This window comes from Pristis pectinata, chromosome 8 (genome assembly GCF_009764475.1).
Source record: "Pristis pectinata isolate sPriPec2 chromosome 8, sPriPec2.1.pri, whole genome shotgun sequence".
NCBI classification, from domain to species: Eukaryota; Metazoa; Chordata; class Chondrichthyes; order Rhinopristiformes; family Pristidae; genus Pristis; species Pristis pectinata.
Window position 1 is genome coordinate 22,992,829 of NC_067412.1, and position 23,047 is coordinate 23,015,875.

A 23,047-nucleotide genomic window follows, 5' to 3' on the forward strand; every position below is an offset into this window, starting at 1 on the left:
GATGAGCATGCAGCTGACATAGTCCCAAAAGAGGTGGAATTTAACAACAATCTACTTGACATGGAATGTGAAGTTTGGGTTGGAAAGAGAGCCAAGCAGTTAAATGCAAGACCTTTCTAGGAGGAGGTAAGAAGCAGTTTAGCTCAACCATACATGTGTTGCATATAAAGACAACCAAAAGAAAATCCTGTGGCATGGAGATGTGGTGAAGCAGTATGTGGGTGGTGACATGACATATCCTAAAGTCAGTTTGCTCGAACTAGTGGAATAATATTAACACATCTTCAGGCACATAAAGAGCATAATGAGGGTATTCTTCAAGAGTCATGGCTTTGTAGTGTAGACTGTTCAGGTGTCCACCAGTAAGGGCTGGCCCCATATGTTTACTTTGTTGTGGACCAACAACTCAGAACTGTATTGATTCTTCTGGCTGTGAAATACTCAGAAACAGATTTGCAAAGCAGAGTTATCTGTCAGAGAAGTAGCCTAGGGTGAGGTGCTCTGGAGGGAAAGACAACCTGAGCCCTGGGCCAGTGAACAACATTTGGTTTTTGACTTGCTTGAATCAAAGACACATCACTTTGACAGTGACCTGCCCACCTCAGAATAATGGGACTTTTCACAAACCTTAAAGGTAGACAGTTCAGGGTAAGAGTCAGTAATCTGTGTGAACTGCATGCAAGAACCCATTCCATGACAGTTCAAGACAGCAGCTGTGTCAAGAGTCCAGGAACAAGGTGAGAAGGAATCTGCTCACCAGGATGTGCAGCAGTCAGGGGCAGTTGTAAGATCTTGCTAAGTTGATAAAGGTAAAAAAGTTGAAACTGTGTGAATTCTGAGCATCAGCTCAGTGCCTACACATGAATCTACTTCTTTACAGAACTGCTGAAAGCACTGATTGAATTTGGTGCTTTATATTTGAGAACTAAATGGCAAAGTGGTAGCACTTCCAAAACTCTGACTCTCCTCTGCAGGATGTTACAACTGGCAGGACATGTGAACCCAAAGCAGGTAGTCTAAAAGTCTAAGAGGTGATTCAAAAAGGGGACATTTGGAGATGGGTTTGTGACTTCAAAAGTAACAGCAGGATAGAGGAACTGTTCAGACATTGAGTCTTTGACCTGAAACTTTAACTCAATTTCACTATCCACAGATGCTGCCTGATCTGCTCAGAGTTTAAACATTTTTTGTTTTTATTAAAGTATGGGACCTAGGATGCAAGGCAGGATGAAAGCAGATTTATAAAGATGGAGACCATTTCGTAGCAAGCAAAGTAGAGATTGTTGGAACTTATGTCAAATGCAATGTTTAATTGTAACTACTGTGGTTAGTGGTAAGAATTATTAGCCTCTGTGTTCACTTTTATTTGGATAGTTTAATGCGTACAGGTGACAGCAAGACAATACTGATACAGTGCATTCATAATTAAGAAGACAATTATGTTGAGACAACAATTGCAGAACAAGATGTGAGACCAGATGTGTATGAGGCTTACCTGGGGAAATGATCACTGGAATTACTAATGCCTGATGCAGATACTTCAGAAGTGTCAAGTACAGCTTGCAATAAAGAGTTCAGTGAACAAAGAGACAAATGCTAACTGAATATATAGTTGTAGAATTTATAGCTGCTCATTGATGTAAACAGTTAGCAGATTGTATGATGTCATGTGTGTTAATAGTTGATGGTTTGTACAAATTTATTCCTTTTCCTTTAAAGAGAAAGCAGTGTAGACTATACAAGTGTAAGTGTAATTTTGAGGACTGAGTGTACAATTTGATATGACTTTGATACATTGTTGTAACATACTGCTATTACTTCTGAGTTACTGCCTTTAATAAAGAATGTTCCATTTATAATTCTACCTCTGTAATTTGGTTGTGCAAACAACATCATAAGGGAACCTGCAGATGTGGCAGCCATGAGAATGACATCAGGTTGTACTTAACCTGTTCATGAAGTTTTTCTGAAATTCAGAACTATTGAATCTATTAGAACAAACTTCACACAAATTTTATGCAGAATATTTTGCCTTAGTATTCAGTGAAATTGGAAATAAAAATGCAGACAAACCATTTGTGTTATCTTAAACCCATAAAGGCCACACTAAAAGTGCCAAAGGGGGAGATTTAATTAACTATATGACAATTCAATCAAATATGCCATGAAGCATTAAATTAATATTTTAGAAACAAAAAAAAGGATTACGCTTGATTTTTAAAGAAAATTCTTGATATTCTGCTGATTAGTGCAACTTAGTTATCGGTCTAGAATGCAATATCACCAAAACAGTTCTGCAAGAGATCGGCTCTGGGAACAGCACATGCTTTATGTACCGTGTTTTTCACATCTGATTATAATGCAGTCAATTTCAACACCTTGGAACCCAATAACTGAAGTCGGGTCGCACCTTGAAAATCTGAAACCTGGCCCTAACGATCTCCCAGCATCCCACTTTCTGATTTTACAGAGGTAGTACAAGGGGCAGGAAACCAATTTGCTCTTAGCAGGGGAGTTGGCAATTTAAATATTCTATTAAGATAAATTTAACAGTGACAGGCCGGAGCTCTCAGGCTTTGGGAATCCAATAGCTGAAGGGAGGGAAGAACAGATAAAGGATGAAAGTTAAGTGCCTTCAAAGCAGTTCTTATGTGGCAGGAGAGGGAGGAATTCTTCAGCCACCCTGCCTAAACTCCCTCTGTCATTTGATCCACCCAAACAAAGACCCCAGGCTTTTGGATTACAGCTTCCTACTTCTGCAGTTTACTAAAGATTCCTCTACCCTGACTAAATGTCATGTCTGCAGGTCAGGCTGACTTCGACCTGGAAAACCTGTCATGCACAAGAGATGTTAAAAAAATGCATAGGGGAAACCCCAGTTTTCTGGTTTGAAATTCCCCTGCCCTGCCTTCTTATTCCATCTCTGTTAATAGTCAGGTCAATGCATCAAGTGCACAGCCTGAGTCACATGGACACACTATTCATCAGCTTCATTATATGTATGTCTCTGATGCCACTTAAAAGTAGCTGGAACCTCCAGGAGAGGTTCAAAATCTAAAATCTGGTCATGGTCTCTTTGAATTTCAAACCCAAGTTGTTCGAAATTTATATAAATGAAGAGTATTCTTCACCACTCAATGAACAAATCAAAAATAGTGCTGTAGAAAATCGACAGCAGTCATTTAGCCAAATCACTAATATAAATGATGCAATCCTTTCTTTATCTTCCAATATTCAACAGATCCTTATGTAATAACTAACGGTTATAAAGATTCACTCTTTGTCCAAAATAATTGATCGCTTTTGAAGCACCTTGTACAACTGGGACAGATAGATTTGAGCACATGACAGCATTAAAATAAAAACAACTGTTATTGTCACCTCTCCTGAAATATTAATTATAGCATATGATTAAGCAAACAACACTTTAGTGTAATTTCATTGAGATCAACACTTTAAACCCTTGTTACCAAAGTTTGCCAAAGGCTTAGAGGGATATGGGCCAAATGCAGGTTAGACAATCTGGTCAGCATGGAAGAGTTGGGCCAAATGACCTGTTTCCATGCCATATACCTCCATGATTCATTGTCTCTATGATAAGAAAAGGTTCAAGGGTCCAAGATTAGACAGTCAAATGTTAAAGCTGATTAAGATAGCTGAAAAACTTTGCTAAAATTTCAAAAAATGCTCAAAATAAAACAGAAGTAACCCACTGGGCATAAAACTCTTTGACTCATCTCAAAGACATGAAAGGAAATGTATCAATGCCAGTTCAACTTATCCAGATCTTAAACCATGATCAAAGGAGAAAAGGGGAACAAGGGTAATAAGATAGTGAGAAATAAATACATGACTTATTAAGGACAATGATATAATGACATATTAAATGCAATAGTAATATCTTGCATTTGTAAAGCACATTTAAAGGGACAATCAACACAATTTGCTCACAGAAGTATGATCAAAGGAAGTTTGACATGAAGCATGGAAGCAGATATCAAAGCAGGAGACCAAATGCTCAGTCAAAATGATAAAGCATCTTAGAGGAGGAGGGAGAGGTAGAGAGGTGGTGAGATGAGGTAAGGAATTCCAGGGCACTGAGATTTGGCTGCTGAAGGCATGGCCAATGCCGATTAAATCGTCAAGTGCCCAAAACTGCAGGAGAGTTAAAATCTTGGAGTGTTGTAAAAATAAAATCAGTTACGGGCAGGCGCAGTAGTGTAGCGGTTAGCGTAACGCTTTACAGCCCCAGCAACCCGGGTTCAATTCCGGCCGCTGTCTGTAAGGGGTTTGTACGTTCTCCCCGTGTCTGCGTGGGTTTCCTCCGGGTGCTCCGGTTTCCTTCCACATTCCAAAGACGTACAGATTAGGAGCTGAGGGCATGCTATGTTGGCACAGGAAGCGTGGCGACACTTGCAGACTGCCCCCAGAACACTTTACGCAAAAAGATGCATTTCACTGTGTGTTTCGGTGTACGTGTGACTAATAAAGATATCTGATCTTATCTTATCTTATCTTAGAAAACACTGGAAACACTCAGCAGGTCAGGTAGCATCTGTGGAAAGAAACAGAGAGTAAATGTTTTGGGTCAGAGACCCTTCATCACATGCGAGTGTTACCAGAAGTAGAAAAGCACAGAGGGATTTGGAAACAAAGGTGAGAATTTTAATATCAATGTGTTTACCCAAGAGCCAATGCGAAGGGACAAGCACAGTAGGTAAACCAGATAACGTAAGTAAGGGCATGGACAGCAGAGTTGGGATTAACTTTAATTGCATTGAAGATGGAAGGTCAGCCAGGAATGCACCAAAGTAGTCAAGTCTAAAGTTGATAACATTAGAAATGCAACATGTTATCCAAGTGTTGGTGAAATTGGAGGTCAGAAGATAATTTATCTCATCAAATATGGTTTCACATGATCTGGTTGGAATTTCAATTCCAAAAATTACAATATTAGTAATTCAATGTCAAATCAAAATGAAATATTGATCAAGAAATTCAGTACAGTATTTTTATAAATCCACAATATGCAAATGAATTAAACTTCATATTTGTGTTAACTTTCAGTGTTAAGAGTGCACATAGTAATTAAAGCCACAAGGATGCAAACCCTAACGTTTTTCTGATGCACTTGTAGTATTTGCATGACAAATCCAGCCTTGCATAGTGACCATAGTAGTAGCCCTTGTATCTTATTTGTCTATCTGCACTGCACTTTCTCTGTAACTGTAACACAATATTCTGCATTCTGTTATTGCTTTTCCCTTGTACTACCTTGATGTACTGATGCGATGAAATTATCTGTATGGATGGCATACAAAACAACATTTTTCACTGTACCTCAGTACATGTGACAATAATAAACGAATTCACGAATTTAGTTTCGAATAGTTGTCAGTAAGAGGAATGGAATTACTAACTAGGGAATACAGTTTGTAGAAGGAACAAGACAATGGCTTTGGTCTTCCCAGCATTCATAGGTTGGTTTGTCAAATGGCACTTACTCACCAATTACCTGCTCACTTGCTAATATGGAGCAAAGAGGTGAATTCTAGATGTTGTCTGAGGGTGACTGCCCTTGATATCAATGCAGCATTTGACTGAGTGTGGCATCAAGAAGTCCTGATAAAACTGAAGCCAATGGGTATCAAAGGGAAAATGCTCTAACGGCTGATGTCATACCTCACACAAAGGAAGATGACTGTTCTTGTCATTGGTCAGTCGTCCAAGCCCCAGGACAGCACTGCAGGAATTCCTCAGGGCAGTGTCCTCAGCTCAACCATCTTCAACTATTTCATTAATGACCTTCCTTCCAGCATAAGAATCAGAAGTAGGGATATTCACTGAGGATTATGCAATGTCTAATTCCAGTCACAACTCCTCAGCAAATGAAGCAGACCATCATTGCAAGACCTGGATAAAACTTAGACGTGGGCTGATAGATGGACAAATATTATTCATGCCACAGAAGTGCCGGGCAATGACAATCTCTAACAAGAGAGAACCTAACCATATATCCTTGAAACTGAATGGCACTATCATCACTGAGTCCCCACCATCAATATCCTTGAGAAACCTGAGCTTGTTCATGTTGCAGTTAGGCAACAATCAGTTTTATGACTGAACCTGAATTGGGCCTAGTTGTGGAGAGCTTAACACCTGATTTTGACAGCTATCCTGCATGGTAATACCACACCCCAACCAATGTTGCAGGCCCTGAATTAACATTATTTTAAACCCTGCAATACCCATTGCTTTGTGTGATGCTATTTTGGGGCTGAAGTAGAGGCAAACATTTTGTGGGGATAAAAAAATGCTAACATTTTAAATCCCTCAAAGTTGCCTGAAATAAAAGTCAAACTAGGGAATATTTTTATAATGCACCCATGACCACTTCTCTGACTAGTCCAATAATTTTGTTCAATATAGTTCTGAAGAATGAAAATGACTCGAGGAGTCAGAAACAACTGGTAATGTAGTTAGGTTTGATGTAAGAATGGAAAATGTCATTGGACCCAAACAGAGAAGGGTTTAAGAATGAAAAAAAGGGTGAACTTCAGCTTGGTAAAAAGCAATAATCAAATTATGGATTTGCCCAACTGATTTATGGAGTAGCAGTGGAAAATTTTCCAATACAGGGTGCTCGAGGTAAGGAGTAAACGGAAGGCATCAGTGATTAAAGTCTGAAGATAAATAGAACATTCAGACTGGAGTTTTAGAAGGAAGCATGTGATAAAGTTAAAGATCAGAATGCAACCAATGGGATTGCTGCCTCTTTCAGTCACATTTCAAGATTCTTTGTGCTTCCTTTACACATCCTCCCCTAATAGGCAGCCCATACGTACAATTGAGTGCTGGGGAGATGGGCGGAATGGATGGGGCTGGACTTGCCCTCTGCTGTGGGACTGCAAGCATCTTCTGCTGGGTGAGAATGGAATATTTTCACATGCCTTCTTTCCCACTTACCCCCCCCCCCCCCCACCCCGAGCCGCAACAATCAGGGGCTGGATTGAGCCGAGCAGAGCTAGGAGTGCTAAGCAGACTCATTTGCTCACTCAATGAGTCAGTGAGGCTGGCTGACGGCCACCTTCCTATACCCACTCACTTTCCTATCACCGCTGTTTCTATGATCCTCTCTAACAACTGTTTCTGGTCATTTCCGATTTATGAACAGTTTGGTTTCTGAACAATTGTCAGGAGCAGAACCCTGTTGTAACCTGGGACTGCCTGTACTGGAAAGAATATGGAATAAGAGTTAGATTTTATGACTTGAAACTTAAGGGGATAGATTTCAGTAAACTTTCCCAAATGATCTAAATAGTAGTTGAAGGGATTTCATATCTCTGCATTTGTTACGATGGACAAGTAAGAGAACCCCTGTAGAAACTCCCTGCTAATAGAGCTCCAATATTCTGGCATCCACTGTTTGGAAATCCAGATAGTCCAGCATCTGCTTCCCTCACTAATCCGGAAAGTGAACTGGGAGTCTAGAGTGGGGAGTGCAGCCAGAGCTGGGTATCCAAACTGTGGACCAAGGTTGAGAACTAGAATGCCAGGGTCAGGAACATAGATAGACTTGTGGTGAGAATTCTGGTCCTCAGTACTTGTATATTTTCCACTCCATTTAAACGTACTGGGTTCACTAGAAAATATATTGTAGAACTGTGTAACATGTAAAGAAAATTAATTAAAACTGTGTTTGATTATTAATAGATGTAACATTCAATAGTCCAGAAAAATGTTAAGTCTGGCACCATCAAAGTCCCAAGGGTACTGGATAATGCAAGTTTCACTATATATCACCAAAGTTAAGACTTAATAGGTGATGTAACTGGGAAGTGAATGAGCTAAGTTAGGCTGCCTCCTTCCAAACCTCAGATAGCAAGCAACTTATTTGGTTCCACCAATAAATACTGAAGGTGTCACTCTTATTGGTCGGGGAATTTCCAGTGTGGGTCCTTGGCAGGTCATCCTCTTGTGGTTGTGAACGGTGAGAACCAAACCCACAGGTGTAGACAGCCAACCTGAGGGTTTTCTATGTTGCGAGGTAACCAGGGCAATACAAGCTTATGATGCAAGTGGATTACAGGAGAAAATCATCAAAACTATATTGTTTAAATTGATTAATATACCTCACTAGCTTAGGGAAGTGTGCACATTATCTACTTAGTGCTATGAGGTGAAGGTAAATAGTATTGTTTGAATTTGGAATTTAACTTCAGCAGTAGGGCCAGACAGGCAATTTGATTTTGCAGCTTCTGTGACCCCCATAGTCTGATTTTCATTTAACTTCAACGGAACAGTAAACCTGGCAAGGTATAAAACTCGTTGCCAACTTACAATCACCCATTTTACACTGGTGCCAAAATCAAATTTCACACCCGGTGAGTCTGTTTGTGAATGTTCACCTCACTGCCAGGCTGAATGTTCATCACACTGTGAAATCAATAAGACTATTGATTCATATCAGGCATCATCTCACCAAGTGTTTGCTTGGACCGCATCCGGAGACATTTAAGAAGTATCCATTTCTGGGAACCACACTTCAGAAAGGACGTGAAGGCTTTGGAGAGAGGACAGAAGAGATTTACTGGAACGATTCCAGTGATGAGGGGTTATAGTTTCATGGATAGTGTAGAGAAGCTGGAATCTTTCTCCTCACAACAGAGGAGGGTAACAGGAGATTTAATAGATGTGTTTAAAATTGTAAAGGGAAATAGCATAGAAATTGGAAATCTGGTCTGATTGATGTGTTAAGTCAGTGGGTTAAAAGGTATAAATGCCAATTAGATGAAACAAAAATAATATAGATGCACTCTTGCTTTATGAAATCGTTATCAAAGTTTATTCCATTAAAATGCTCCCTGCATATATATAAGCCATGTTGCTTAATAAACAGCTGTGGGAAATGGCTCAGCACTGTTAAAGGGAGGAGATCAAAGGGAACAGGAGGGTAGTTTGGGAAGCAATGTGGGAAAGTATAAAATTGAGGGAGAAAGAGGAAACCAAGGAGGAAGAAGCAGGGTGAGGATGCTTGGATCTCCTGAGCTGCAAAACAGCCCAGTAAGGTGGGGGTTAAGGTGGGCATGTGCCTCAGTTGGGTCAGGGTCTGCTCCTGTAAATGGGGACAGGTCAGGAACCATGACTGGAACTTGTGCTGCAGAAGGCAGACATTTGTCATAAAATGAAATTCAAAGAGGAAACAGTGAGCAATTTATAAAATGTGGTGGTGACATTCCAACAATGTCCCTTTAAATCATGCAGGATTTATCACTTTCAGAAACTGGGTTCATCATTTTATTGCAAGGAAATTATGAAGCTCATGGCTTGTAACTCTTCGATGTAACTTCTGGGTCACGCTTAAAGTTATTGGCAAAGAACTTGTGGTGACATGAAAAGAAACTTCCTTCATGGAATAAGTGGTTAGGATTTAGGCAGCGTTCCCTGTAAGGTTAGTCCAAGCAGAGTTAACAGAGCACAGCAAAATGGAATTGGAAAAGTAGTAAAAGGAAAAGAAATGCAAAGGTAGGGGAAAGTTGCAGCAAGTGGGATTGCTATTCAAGTGTGTTGGATCAGAGCCAATGGTCCAAATCTTCCTTCATTGGTGTGTATGTCACTAACTTGGAAATAACTGCCTATATCTTTGGTTCTATAGAACTGAAGATGTATTTATTTTCCAAAGTGATCACTATTTCCAGGTTGCTTCATTTCACTCTGTAATTTCAAATGGTCCCTTCCTTGTGTGAGTTATCCTTGTGCCCCAAACACTAATTCCCATTCAGCGCAATGAAGGGGAAATTGGATCTTGGTGCTTGGAATTGCCAATTAGTTGGGCATTCCCAGGGACAATGTGATCAGCACAGCACCGGACTGGGTCACCAGCCATTTATGTGTATGTCTTATGTTCATCCTTGGGCACTCCTTCACACCCTGCACCAGCACTGCCAACTCCCCCATCTACAGAATGCCCCTCACTTTATAATTTTCCCCACTGAAAAAGCTGGACCCTACCCTCCTCTCCTAACCCAAATACATGTCCCCAGTACTCCCCCATCATGACTGTCTAACTGCTGGTCTTCCAATCCATTCCCTCTACCCCCCTCACTCCTTCCGACATATCAAGCTCCTGAGTTTTGCACCCCTCCCCCAGCTTCAGGTTCTGGTACTTTGTTCAATTCTAAGATGAGCATCACTTGATCTGCTGCACCCAAGATCGTGAGCCTTGGGATGGAGTGAAACCTTCAGCAGAGCTTTACCAATTAGATCATGAGCACTCCATCACTGTAAAGCCCATCTTGTACACTGCTTAAAGTGCTTTAGAATTTCTAGGCAATAGTAACCACACAGGAGACCATTTGGACCTTCAAGTCCCTTCTGAACCCCTGCAAGAGGAATGCAGATCATTCTCTTGCAGGGCATTGCTATGTTGGCGCCAGAAGTGTGGCGACACTTGCAGGCTGCCCCCAAAACACTACACAAAAGATGTGTGTTTCGATGTACATGTGACTAATAAAGATATCTTATCTTAGCTTATCTGTTGCCCTGCTCTCTCCTCTTGATGTGCCCTTTTTCTATGAAGTACCAATCCAATTCCATTTTGAAAGCAACAAACAATCTGCTGGAGGAAGTCAGCAGGTCAAGCAGCATCTGTGGGAGGAATGGAATTGTTGATGTTTTGGGTCCAAACCCTGCATCAGGTCTTGTTTCTTGCTCCATATTCCAGCATCTGCAATCTCTTGTGTCTCTGTGTCTCCATTTTGAAAGCCACAGTTGAATCTGCAACCTCCACCCTTTCAAACAACGCACTCCAGATGTGAACCACTAATTGCCTAAACAGCCTTTTCTCATGTTGTTTTTGATTCTTGAGCCATTCACCTTAGATCTTTGCCCTTTACTTCTGACTCTTCCCCCAGTAGGAACACTTTCTCTCCATTCACATATCACATTTACTCTCAGCTTTCTCTGGTCCAAGGGGGACAGTCGCAACTTCTCCAGACTTTTCCTATAGAATTCCTCCTTCATTCCTGGAGTCATTTTAGTAAATCTTTGCTGCACTCTCTCTGAGGTTTTCCCATTCTTCCCACAATACACTGACCAGAACAGGATTCAATACTCTGATTATCACCAACCAGTTTTATAAAGGTTCATCAAAACATAATGCATTTTCATTATGTCCTTCAATTCATGAAACCTTGTCTAATTGCTTTTTTTTAACCTATCAAGCCACCCTCAAAGATATAGCCACATGGCCATGCTGAATCTCCCTTTTCTTGCAGCCCCTTGACAAAAAGAGCCCTGAAAGCCATAAAAGGCTGGGATTTGCTGGGTTACGCCAGCAATCCCATGCAGAACTGCCTACATTTCTTTACTAAAGTTCAACCAAGTTCAGAAGTCTTGGAGCAAATACAGAAGTCCAAACCTGTTGGCCAAGCTTTGCTGACGATATCCTGATTCCCCTTGGAATCAATTCCATTAACCTCATCAACTACTTTTATTACCTCATTCTAGTCCTTATACAACCCCCTGATGGTTTCCATTAATTCATCTATGCTCATCCAAGTGACTGTTAATTTTGTTCTTAATTGTGTTTCTGGAGACTTCCTCATCATGAAGGTTAAACTGGTTGGCCTATAGTTCTTGGGATTATCCTTATTTCCTTTTGGAGCTTTGTGTGAAAGTTTTGATGCACTGAAGCACTGAGTGACCACATGACTAAACTGAAGCACCATGTGAACATAAGGCACAGTATAATACAAGGAGTTATGGTTTGCCTGAAGGATATCTTCCTCCATTCTGCTTCCTTTAAGCAACACTCTGTTTCCCCAGCTTTTTCTTCAAATCTGTCTTGACAACATCACATTTAAGTGTTTCCAATACATCTCCTTTTGCCTCAAATGAGGACTCCCCTCCATCACAGTCCTTGATTATGTCCATTCCACCCTCCCACCCATTCTCCTCCTTCCCACAGCCAAAAACGGGCTTCCCTTGCAATCATTTTTCACCCCATTATCATCTGCACTGTGGGATTTCTGGAACCTCCAGCATGATGCTGCCAGCAAACACATCTTCCTTTTCCTTTCAATACTTTGAAGAAACCATTCCCTGCAAGACGTTCTGTTCATTCCTCAGTCTTCCACCTCCTTCCCATGCAATCCTATTCAAGGGCACATTTTGCTCAAACCAAATACACCCCATTATCGTGAGATAAGAAAGCAAAGTATACCTGTCAGAGTCTGAGAGATAGTTGTGAGGACATGAAAACAATTCAACATTGCAAGAATACTCAAAGTACTGGTTGAGATTCAACAATACAATTCCCTCTACTTTTCAAAACAAATATGAAGTTAATCATTTTAAATCTAATCTTAGGAGCCTACAATTCTAATTGAAAGCAAACTACTATGTCTAGGTTTGGGTCTCCTAAGGGCTTATGATATAATGCAGTAAAATGAAACCCCTCTCAGAAATCAATATGCAGTGTATGAATATTATCATGTGTCTACTTCATCCATAAAAAATGTTTTCAATCTTAATGCAGCTGGTCAAGGAACATGCATATTCAGAGCTAATGACATTTTTAATGCTTCAAGACTATAAGTACAGTTTTTGTAAGAAAAAGCCAAGGACTGATGGATATGGTCATTCTAAATTTGCAATATTTATTTCATTGGACGTTTGTAGCCCTATGTGGAATTAATGGTTGGGGGGGGGGGAAGCATAATACATTATTTCTGCATATATTTCCATCATCATTTAATCTTACTGCTGCTATTAAAAGTTATTTACATTTCATTCCAATGCTCTTTTCACTGATGGATTGCTTCTAAATTAGCCCAAGCAGGTGAAGATAGATATACGACCAGAACTGACATGTGAATTATTAGAAATAGCCTGCATTTGCTTGCATGATTCAACTTTTTTTTAACAACAAGCATTTAGCAAATTTCTGTACACTGATTTAACCTGCATTATCTATGGTGAAAAGTTGCCACACAGGCCAGTTAATTGCATATTTGGAATAAATTTCAATCTTCCCATATCCTATCTCTCACTTTATAGTGCGGCATTATCAAAAAGAATTGTTGGCTTACTAGTTAAAATTGATGCATAGCATTTCAGCTTTCTGGGATTTTGCTAGTATAATGTTTTATGTCATATTTCTTAATAATCACATTTATATGCTGATCTAAAAAAGAACTCTTTAAAATTGTCTCAGAAAATCCTAATGCACCTTCAAGCACTGATTTGTAAAGTATTAAAGTATCAAGTGAAATAATCAATTCTTTGTATTGTTTAAATCATCCATTTTCCTCCACTGCAGGCAGAAGAAGATAGTTAATCTATGATAAGCTCACTGTGCTTTTGTAAAATTCTGCCTATCTAAACAATTTATTTTGACTTTGACATTGAAGTTTGCAATTAGAATTTAACTTCAGTTAAAGAGATACATTCCTTTGTCAGCTTTGTATTCTCAGTTTACAATGGATATGATTGTTTTAAACGTTCAGGGGTCTCTCTATTAAAATAATACCTAACACGAAGCTAATTGTGCCAATTCGGTGATATAGAGTTTGGTTGACACCGAGTTACAGGGTCAAAAATTGGTTTTGACAAATGTTCTTATCCATTAATTACATTTTACCAGCTTTTTGACAGCTTGTGTTGATGAGACCCAGGAAGGTGGTAGAGTACTACGCATGTGGGGTGGAGCAGGGAGGAGAGGGAAGTTCACTCCCTTGAGTCTTCATCAGTCCACTGTTGACTCAACAAACTATTGAAAGACATAGCATAGGCTTGAAAACAGACTGGCCACATTCTATGTTGTAAGGAAATATGGAAAATTTTGATCAATAACGGAGCCATTCATAAAACAAAAAATCATGCAGAATGTTGGAAGATGTGAACAAATGGAGGCAGAAAGCAATCACTTTATCCTCACAAAATCAACTCAATTCACAGTGGTCTGTTGAATCTCCTTATGCTCTTTCAATAGATGCGCAGTGATAAAATATAGACAAGCTGTCACGTCACAGGCCCAGGCTTTGCTGCATCTAACAAGATGTCATGCTGCCTTACATGGGCAAAATACACCTTCTGGTACCTTAGTACAACATGTCCTGACATGGTTCTCATGGCATATTTGACAATAAATCAAAAGCATTGTTTTGTAGATATCATTGTCATGATTTGGACAATGAAAAAATATGAGCACTGAACAGTCCCCTTGGACTGTGTTGACTGAAGCAAATACCTGTGAGGGCAGAGTGGTGATTATGCTTGAATGAAACTGCAAATTCTTATGACAGTGTTTCCTTGATAAAATATGTTATGTACTTTCTTACCTGCAAAGTAAATAATTAAATACAACACTACACAATATGTCAGTTTATGGTTAGTCTAATATTTATACACTTATAATAAAAGCAGCATTTGTAGAAAGATTGAAATTTACAACAGAATAAAAACAATATGACTCTCTTTGGCTCAGATCATGCATGGTCTGTCCAGCTCCATTTTGAATGTTACCAAACATATTACAATTATAGCAATGAGGGTCAGACAGAGTGCAATGTGTTTCTCACATACTAGGAGCAGTCGTCCTCATTATTGCTCATTTCTCCAGGGAGAATTTGGTTGTTGAACATAAACTTACAGTCAAACATTCTGGGTGGTAACATTTTATTGCCAGTTATAGAGCCAGTAGTAACTTGGATGCATTCAATGATACCTTGAAATAACAATACATAAAGAAAGTACACTCATTCTGATCAGTGTTGGACAAAAACATATGGTTGACACACCTGACTCAAGAATGTGAACATCGTTATTGTGTAAGTTGCATGAAGAAAATAGCACATGGCTTTTCTACTTTTACATCCTTGCCAAACCATTTTCTTTACAAAAGATACAACCCTTTAATAAGGTGGGTGCTGGTAATAACCTGAAGCTCCAAAACATGGTTCAATCAAAAAGACAAGAGTGAGATCCAAACTTCAATTCACAATCAACAGATCATTCTACATTAATGAATTTAGCCAATATTAATTAACTAATAAGTACCAAAATAAAATGCAGACTACCAAAAATATTGTGGCTCTAACTTGTGGACGAGAGAAGTAGAAAATTGGCACTTACTGTGGCTGTTCCGGACACGGTTTGTGCATTTGTGTCGGTACCGCTCTGTTCTGAGTGTGTCTGGGCAGTAGGGTACATGTTTAACGTGTGCTCAGGGACTGTGGTCTGGCCTGTGTAGTCCGGGGCTGGATGGGGATGTGGAGCTGTGTATTCTGTTGGGATCCCATTCTGAGGTGGAGCAAACTGAGCTGACGCATAAGGCTGCGCCATAGTGTCAGGGGGTGCTGTGGCTTCCTGATTACCCTGTGGATCAGAGGAAAGAATAAAATGAACAGAATTAAAGACAGGGAAAACTCATTTCCAGGTGTAGTTCACATGCTGATTTCTCACACTAGTCTTTTCCCTCAGTCATGAAACAGCTGTTGTGTGGACCCTGCAGACTCTAATTAACATCATCAATGCTTTCAATCCAGCCCCCACCCCTAATTAATATTCATGCTTTCACACTTTGTGATAATTACTACCAACATTTAATTAGACGCACTAAACTCTCACACATTACCTCGGCACCCACAGCATCATGCAGCTTAAAACTCAAATGTTTAGTACAAATGTGAAACTGTTTATAGTGTGATGTCTCAGCAGCATCTGACACTGTGGGGTTTGTTATTGAAGTCATCAGGTTTTTTTTGAAGCTGCTTTGGGGCTTGGAATCCCTTATAAAGTAGTTGTTGGCAGCAGAGGAGAAGAACAAAGGGTGGCAGACTGTCAGGCTTTGCTAAATGTGCTGGTCCAAATCTAATGAAAACCACATTTAGCTCGAAAATATGCTTTACGTGGCGCAGTTAAAAATCCAGTTTATTGCTTTCAGCTTGAAGGCAAGCAATCATATAACTAAAAACCAGGCTAATCACATCGAAGTCTACGCAGACCTAACATTTTTTTTAAAAACCCTTTTAAGTTATCAGTTCTGACACAGCTCTGAAGGCTTCATAAAACTCCTCTGCCACATAAAAGGTCTAAGTGGCCGATCTTCAAAAAAGTGATTCAGAGCTCCTTTCGCTTTCTACAGTCAATTATGTTGGGATTTTTGTGACAATCGGTAAGGACACAAGACATTTAGTGTCAGCATTCAAACACCAAGGATTTGCAGCTTACATTGAAAGGCTGCGAGGTTGATGTAAATTATGTTAAATAAAACTACCATACCATCGGGAGAGCAATGTGGGCTCACGCACGATAGCAGAATTCCCTTGTGTAGCAGTGAAATGAACAATAATCCAGCAACTCCATAGAGCTTCCAAAAAAACCTGCTGCCACGCTTGCATTACTGAGCCTTAATGGTGTATTCTGTAATGCTGCTGAGCACCAGGAGACCAAAAGCAGAACCACAGAATCACTGCAGCACTTACAGTGCGGCCGATTCTCTCTGGAGCAGAGTCTCTCATACAGGACCTGCACCTACTGGCACTAGTTTCACAATACAGACAATCCCTGGTTTCCATCCCACCTCAAATCTACAAGTTAAAGCAAAAGAAAAGGAAAAAAAAATACCTGCTGCACCATCTTGCTCTCTTTTTCCTCCATAAACTTATGAGCTGGAATACTAGGCCCTAAAGCATCTGCCAAAAGCAAACATTAATTATGGCTGAAGGCGTGTGTGAGCATGTGTATGTTGGGGAGGGGGTGTGGGTGGGTGGTGAACTTATGCATTGTTTTTGACCTCCCACTCAACATCTGACTGCTCCCAAACCTGAAACATATGGGTCTTCCTGCCAGACTTTACCCTAGTTAATCACAAAAGGCCACTCCTCTGACAACTGCTACCAGATACAGTGCACTAACAACTGCCAGACATTTTGATACAGTAACAAAAAGCAGTGTGCAAGCTTCTGCATTCTTTGGCTGCCTTAACTACAGCTTTAAAGCAAAGAGTATTTTTTTTCTGCGTTTGACGTTATGGCCACATGCTTTCACACGAAATAAAGCAGAACTCTATTTCTGCTTCAAGCCACTTTAGTTACAAATCTTATTAATGAAGAAACACAATGATCAAATGCAGACATTGCCGTACCACTGCATTACCATAACTAATTTATCACACTTATGAGAGCTAGCAACTGTGGAAATATTTTCCAATGCAGCAATATAAACTGATAGATTCTAGTCCTCCATCCTTACTCATTTAAAAAAAAATTCATGGTCTGTGTGTAGAATGACAGAAAAGTTGCAGCACGGTGAAAGGCCATTCAGCCCATTAAGTCCATGCCATTCCTTTGTAAGAGTTATAATGATGGACACAATTCCCTGCCCTCTCTTAAGAGTCCTACAAATTATTTCCTTTCAAATACATATCCAGCTCCCCTTTGAGCACTACAGCTGAATCTACTTCCACTACTATCCCAGCAATGAATTCAGACCCTTACCCCTTGCTGTGAAACATTTTTTTCCTCGAGCCACCTTTGGTTCTTTTACTTTCATTCTCCATCCCCTCTTGCTTGACCTCTCCACCAAAGAGAACCGCTTTTCTCCACCTACTGAGTCAGTACCCATCATTATTTTAAATATCTTGATCAGATTCCCTCACCATCACTGGGAGAATATTTCCAGCTTCTTAAGCGTATCCACGTCAGTAAAATTTTCTCCTGGAATCATTGCATTGAATCTCTCTATACCCTCACTACAGCCTTCAAATCTTTCTTAAACTGCAGTGTTTGGAACTGGAAACAATGCTTCAGTTACTTACAAAAGCAATCTTTTCCAATCTGGAATTACAGAAAATTAAGTTCGTCATCCTTATTTTTACACAGGAGTGATGTTTTGAAAGATCACAGAAATTTGGGCTACGGGAAGCTGGTTAGAAGAGGAGATGGGATCTGATGCAGATCAACCAAGATCATATTGAATAACAGGGCATGGTTGAGACCAAATGTCCTACTCCTACTTCTTTTGTCTGACATTTTTATACAGTCAATATTACCCATAAAAATAAAAAAAAATCATGAGCTGGGCAATTCTTTATATATCTGGGATACATGGCTAGCTACATGACAGCTAAAGCTAAGATGTAATTGGAATAAGTATAAGATAGATTTGCATGACCACTCACACTTTATGATCAAATTTGTAATACATTATGCTGCAAATTTAATTTATCATCCAGGATTGAAAACAGAGGTTGGTTCTCTTTGTATCAATTTCTTTGTGTTTTTTCTCCCTCCTTTGAAAATATCAATTTAAACTGTTGCATCATTCATTCAAGATCCCAAACATCAACAAAATGAATCTTTTGCGCAACCTTAATGCATGGTAATAACATTTTGACTTCCTGACTATGATGGAGACTGGATCAGTAGCTCCTGTACTAAATAATGCAAAGTCCATCGATGCATTGACTGAATTCCCTTCGCTAGCTTGGTTGTAAAGGGATCAGCTTTGCTTCTAAAGAAGCTCCCTTAAGTCTTTGATACCAGCAGAAACAGCCAATTATACAGCCACAGCACAAAAATGAATGAACACTACCTTGACAGACTAATACAGAGACAGAACATGCACACCGAAAAATAACCAAAACAGGCAGAAAAGTACTTTATGTGCAATTGAAAGACTTGAGTCCTTAATTTATGGAATATTTTCAAGATTAAATTAAATAGGCAATTGTGCAGAAGTATCCAAAATAATTTCAATTAAAAATAGATCAGTTACACAATAATTGCTTAAGAACATGAGAAATAGGAGCAAGAGTAGGCCAATCGGCCTCTTGTGCCTGCTCTCCCATTCAGTAAGACCATGGCTGATCTTTTACTTCAGTGCTGTTTTCCTGTACTAACCCCATATTCCTTGATACCCTGAATATTCAAAAGTCGGTCAGTCTCTGAAGAGCATTGCAGCTGATCCAATTCCTCCAAACTATAGTTTACTTTGCTAGCTACATAGTTAAATACATATCTTTGGATTGTTTATCCACACCTCTGGATTATAAGTCCAGCACTTTAACCACTACACTACCACTTACATGTCAATCAATAAAGAATTGTTTGAAATCTTAAATAAGAGATTTTACTCCTTTATTGGATTTTCTAATTTCTTGCTGCTATTTGCAGCACTCATCATTTCATTCTATATCAGTGGGGAAATTCTTGAGTGGGTCCATTCTCTGACAATGCCTCTTCTCTCAGGGTGAAAGCCATTATATAGCCAAAGGATAGACCTTGCTATATAGACAATCATGAGCCTCTATGTTATGTTGTCAAAGGAGCAAAATACTAATTAGATGTTATTTGAGTCCATTACTAACAAAGTGACAACTTGTTTAATTTTTTGAGGCTGTTCAATTTGTAACTATTTTAATTAAGTTAGCTTGCAAGGTGAATCCTTTTCTGTATGACCTGTGTGACCCCATGCTTTCATATAATGCTGAAGTGGTTCACTCACCCATTTTCCCATGCCTGTGCATCATTTTTATACCTTCCAAATTTCTTAAGTATACACAGTATATTACACAGTGACACAGCTGGTAGAGCAGCTGCCTCACAGCTCCAGCAACCTGGGTTCAATCGTGACCCCCCCCCCCCCCCCCACTGCCGTCTGCATGGAGTTTGCATGTTCTCCCTGTGCTCTGGTTCCCTTTCACATCCCAAAGATGTGTGGGCAGATAGGTTAGTAGGCCACTGTTAATTGTCCCTAGTGTTATAGATGAATGAAGGAGTTGATGGATTAGTCGAGCTGGGTGCTTAATGGTGGGCATGGATTCAGCAGGCTGAAAGGCCTATTTCCATGTGGTGTTACTGAGGATGCCTTAAACGTGGTTCCAATTGGGAGGGATCGCAATATTACCTCCAATACCTGGCACAGCAAGGAGTTTGACATCTATGCCTAGCTGCCCCATCAAGGGGTTGGTGTGAATTATTTTAAAAATGATGACTTATCAAGCAGTTGGTTTAAAGGTTTTGTGCCCTTTGACTCTCACCAACTTTTACCGATGCACCATAGAAAGCATCCTATCAGGATGTATCACCGCTTGGTAAGGCAACTGCTCTGCCCAAGACCGCAAGAAGCTGCAGAGAGTTGTGGACACAGCCCAGCGCATCACGGACACCAGTCTACCCTCCTTGGACTCTGTCTTTACCTCTCGTTGTCTTGGTGAAGCAGCCAGCACAATCAAAGACCCCACCCACCCGGTACATTCTCTCTTCTCTACTCTTCCATCGGGTAGAAGATATAGGAGCCTGACAGCACGTACCACCAGACTTAAGGACAGCTTCTACCCCACTGTGATAAGACTATTGAACAGTTCCCTTATACAATGAGATGGACTATGATCTATGACCTCATGACTTCACGATCTACCTTGTTGTGACCTTGCACCCTATTGCACTGCACTTTCTCTGTAGCTGTGACACTTTACTCTGTACTGTTATTGTTTTTTTTTACCTGTACTACATCAATGCACTCTGTACTAACTTGATGTAACTGCACTGTGTAATGAATTGACCTGTAAGATCAGTTTGCAAGACAAGTTTTTCACTGTACCTCGGTACAAGTGACAATAATAAACCAATACCAATTATAAACAATCTGATTTTATCTCTGCTTTGTTGTTTAGATTGAACACCTACTCCATTAAAAATAATTTAAATTTGGTCAGACCTGGTTTGAACAGACCCTGCATAAGATATTGGTCTGCCAATGAAACAGTGGGATATGTTTCTCGTTCTGCTACTCCGCCAACAGTGCCGAGATGAAGAGACACAATAATGTATTGGAGATTTTATGTGTTAGGACCACCCAATCCCTTTGTTATAATTGGTTTTAATTTTTTTTCTTCTACAAAATAACATTGTGCTGCATCCAAAGATGAAATTGAAGCCAGAAAAATGATAAATTATTTCAGTCTCCTAACAAATACGCAGCAAAGATCCTTACTGTCACAGTATCATTTTATGATTCAAATGATACATGTATTTTATAAGTATTTAAACAAAGAATGTTTTTTTATGGACAAAATGAAGATGGCACATGCCAATTGTAGCAATCTTGGTTCCTGGGATTTGTGCCCCACATCCAACCATCTTGTTATTGATCGGACAATAACCAATCAGCTTGCAAGATTTTATAAGCTGTTAAACAGACAAAATGAATTGGCTTAAAAATTTACAGCTGTGAACCAAATTTGGATTTTTTTAACTGCATTAAATATGTGATACAGATGCAAGTAATTGTTTTAGAATTCAGCTCACTCATAGAATCAAAGGAAGTTATGGTGCAAAAGGTGGCTATTTGGTTCATTGCCTCCATGTTAGCTGAGAAAGAACTGTATGGACCAATCCCACTTCTCTCAGATGATGGCCTATTAGACTATGATACATTAAGATCCCACTCAGGTACTTTTCAGTGTGAGGGTTTCTAACTCTACCACCCTTTCATGCTATAAGTTCCAGGTGATTTATTTATTTGTTCCCTCAACTAATCCTTTTTATCATCTTAAAACAATGCCCGGTACTTATTGATTTCTCCGATAAAGGAAGTAGGAATGGTCTTTTCACTCTGTCTGGGCCTCTCAAGGCTTTACACATCTCAATTAAATTAGCCCTCAGCCAGGGAAAATAATCCGACCTTTATCCAGTTTAGAAGTGCACATTTTCTCTTTGCTTTCAAGCTATGTCTGTAGCAGCAGCAGTTATGGATGATTGTATAGGAAATTAAGAGAGGAAATGTAATAACCATAAAGACCAAATGACTGATACTAAACCAAGCAATTTTAGTTGAAGGACTTCATTCCAGTTGTGATGCCAAACTACTCTAACACAAAGCAGATGCCAGCATGTCTAGGTCAAAGCCTCAGAGGTGCCCAGCTGTTAGAACCAGCCACAAGTCTTCTTCTCAAATTTAAACCCTGCCTCCATAACTCCCCTGGCAGGTATCTCTTGGTTAATTTACTGCAGTATTTCACAAGCTGTTTCATGTTCCACAGTTGCTGTAAGTCAGTGTTTCAGTGCAATCTGTCTTAGATTATCCATCAAATACCCAGGAGTTTGGAAAATATTTGGACATCCACCATCTGCAAGAGCACAATTTACCGATATTTTACGGCTGAAATTACAGTTACATTTATATGGGCATTGTCAGCAAAAAATTAAAATTCCATCCCAATTAAATTCCTCAAGGCTGTGCAAATAGAGTTTACATTGAATCCCAATTAAAAGTCTCAGTTGATGCAGATATAGTCTGACTAGTATAATAAACTATACTGAAATATTTTAAATAATTGATCATTTTTTTTGTAATTATTGTGCATTCATATTAATTTGGAGAAAGTTCTATTCAAATCTTATTCCTCAGGCATAAGCATCATGTTCGTACATTGGTTAACAACACCAAGTTAAACAAAGCAGAGGGTGCCAATAAGTGACAGAGAAAGAACCACAGGGAAGAAACTGGAAAAGGAGTGCAGAATTTAAAACACGTGGTTATCCTGCAGTTACTTCAGCCACCGTAGGTCACATGAATTAGCTGTGCTCAGACTTCATCCTTAAGATCGAAACACCAGCTTGCATTAGCTACATTGATAAGTGCTCCCTGGTTTCAGAAGTGGCAAGCACTCATTGGCGTTGTCGGGCAATAATCAAGCCCAAACTTGTACCTATAAAATGAGAGATAATTTGTGGCTACCACAGGTGGTGCAGGCTATTCCATAGATTGGTCAGCTTTGTTGAAGAGGATGCTTAGTAGGACATTAGAAAGTTAAATTTATTGGTAGCCTTGTACTCCACTGTGCCAACCAGAACAGAGAGCAAGCCTCACTCTGACCCTGCTGTGTTTCTGACAGAGTACTTGAGCACTTGTGAAATAGATGGAGAACAGAGAGACACCTTCCATGCGCAGTGGAGTACAAAGCTACCAAGCATATAGTCAATGCAAGTGTGAAAAGGCCAAAGTGGAAATGAATGTTGGGAGTTCAGCCCAAAGATAC

The 23,047-nt window shown here is 39.7% G+C and overlaps 1 protein-coding gene across 14 annotated transcripts in view; it reads right to left on the reverse strand.

The window, feature by feature from the left end:
• Nucleotides 1-23,047, reverse strand: part of rbfox1 (RNA binding fox-1 homolog 1) — a 1,151,227-nt gene that overhangs the window by 199,046 nt on the left and 929,134 nt on the right. For 9 of the 14 annotated variants that reach the window (XM_052021433.1, XM_052021437.1, XM_052021440.1 and 6 more), the window contains one exon: nt 15,136-15,378. In XM_052021433.1, the coding sequence (XP_051877393.1) occupies nt 15,136-15,378 (243 nt within the window). Of the gene's footprint in view, nt 1-15,135; nt 15,379-15,637; nt 15,686-16,487; nt 16,499-16,629; nt 16,686-23,047 lie in introns of those variants that run through there. The other 5 variants (XM_052021445.1, XM_052021438.1, XM_052021435.1 and 2 more) reach the window with 3 other exon arrangements.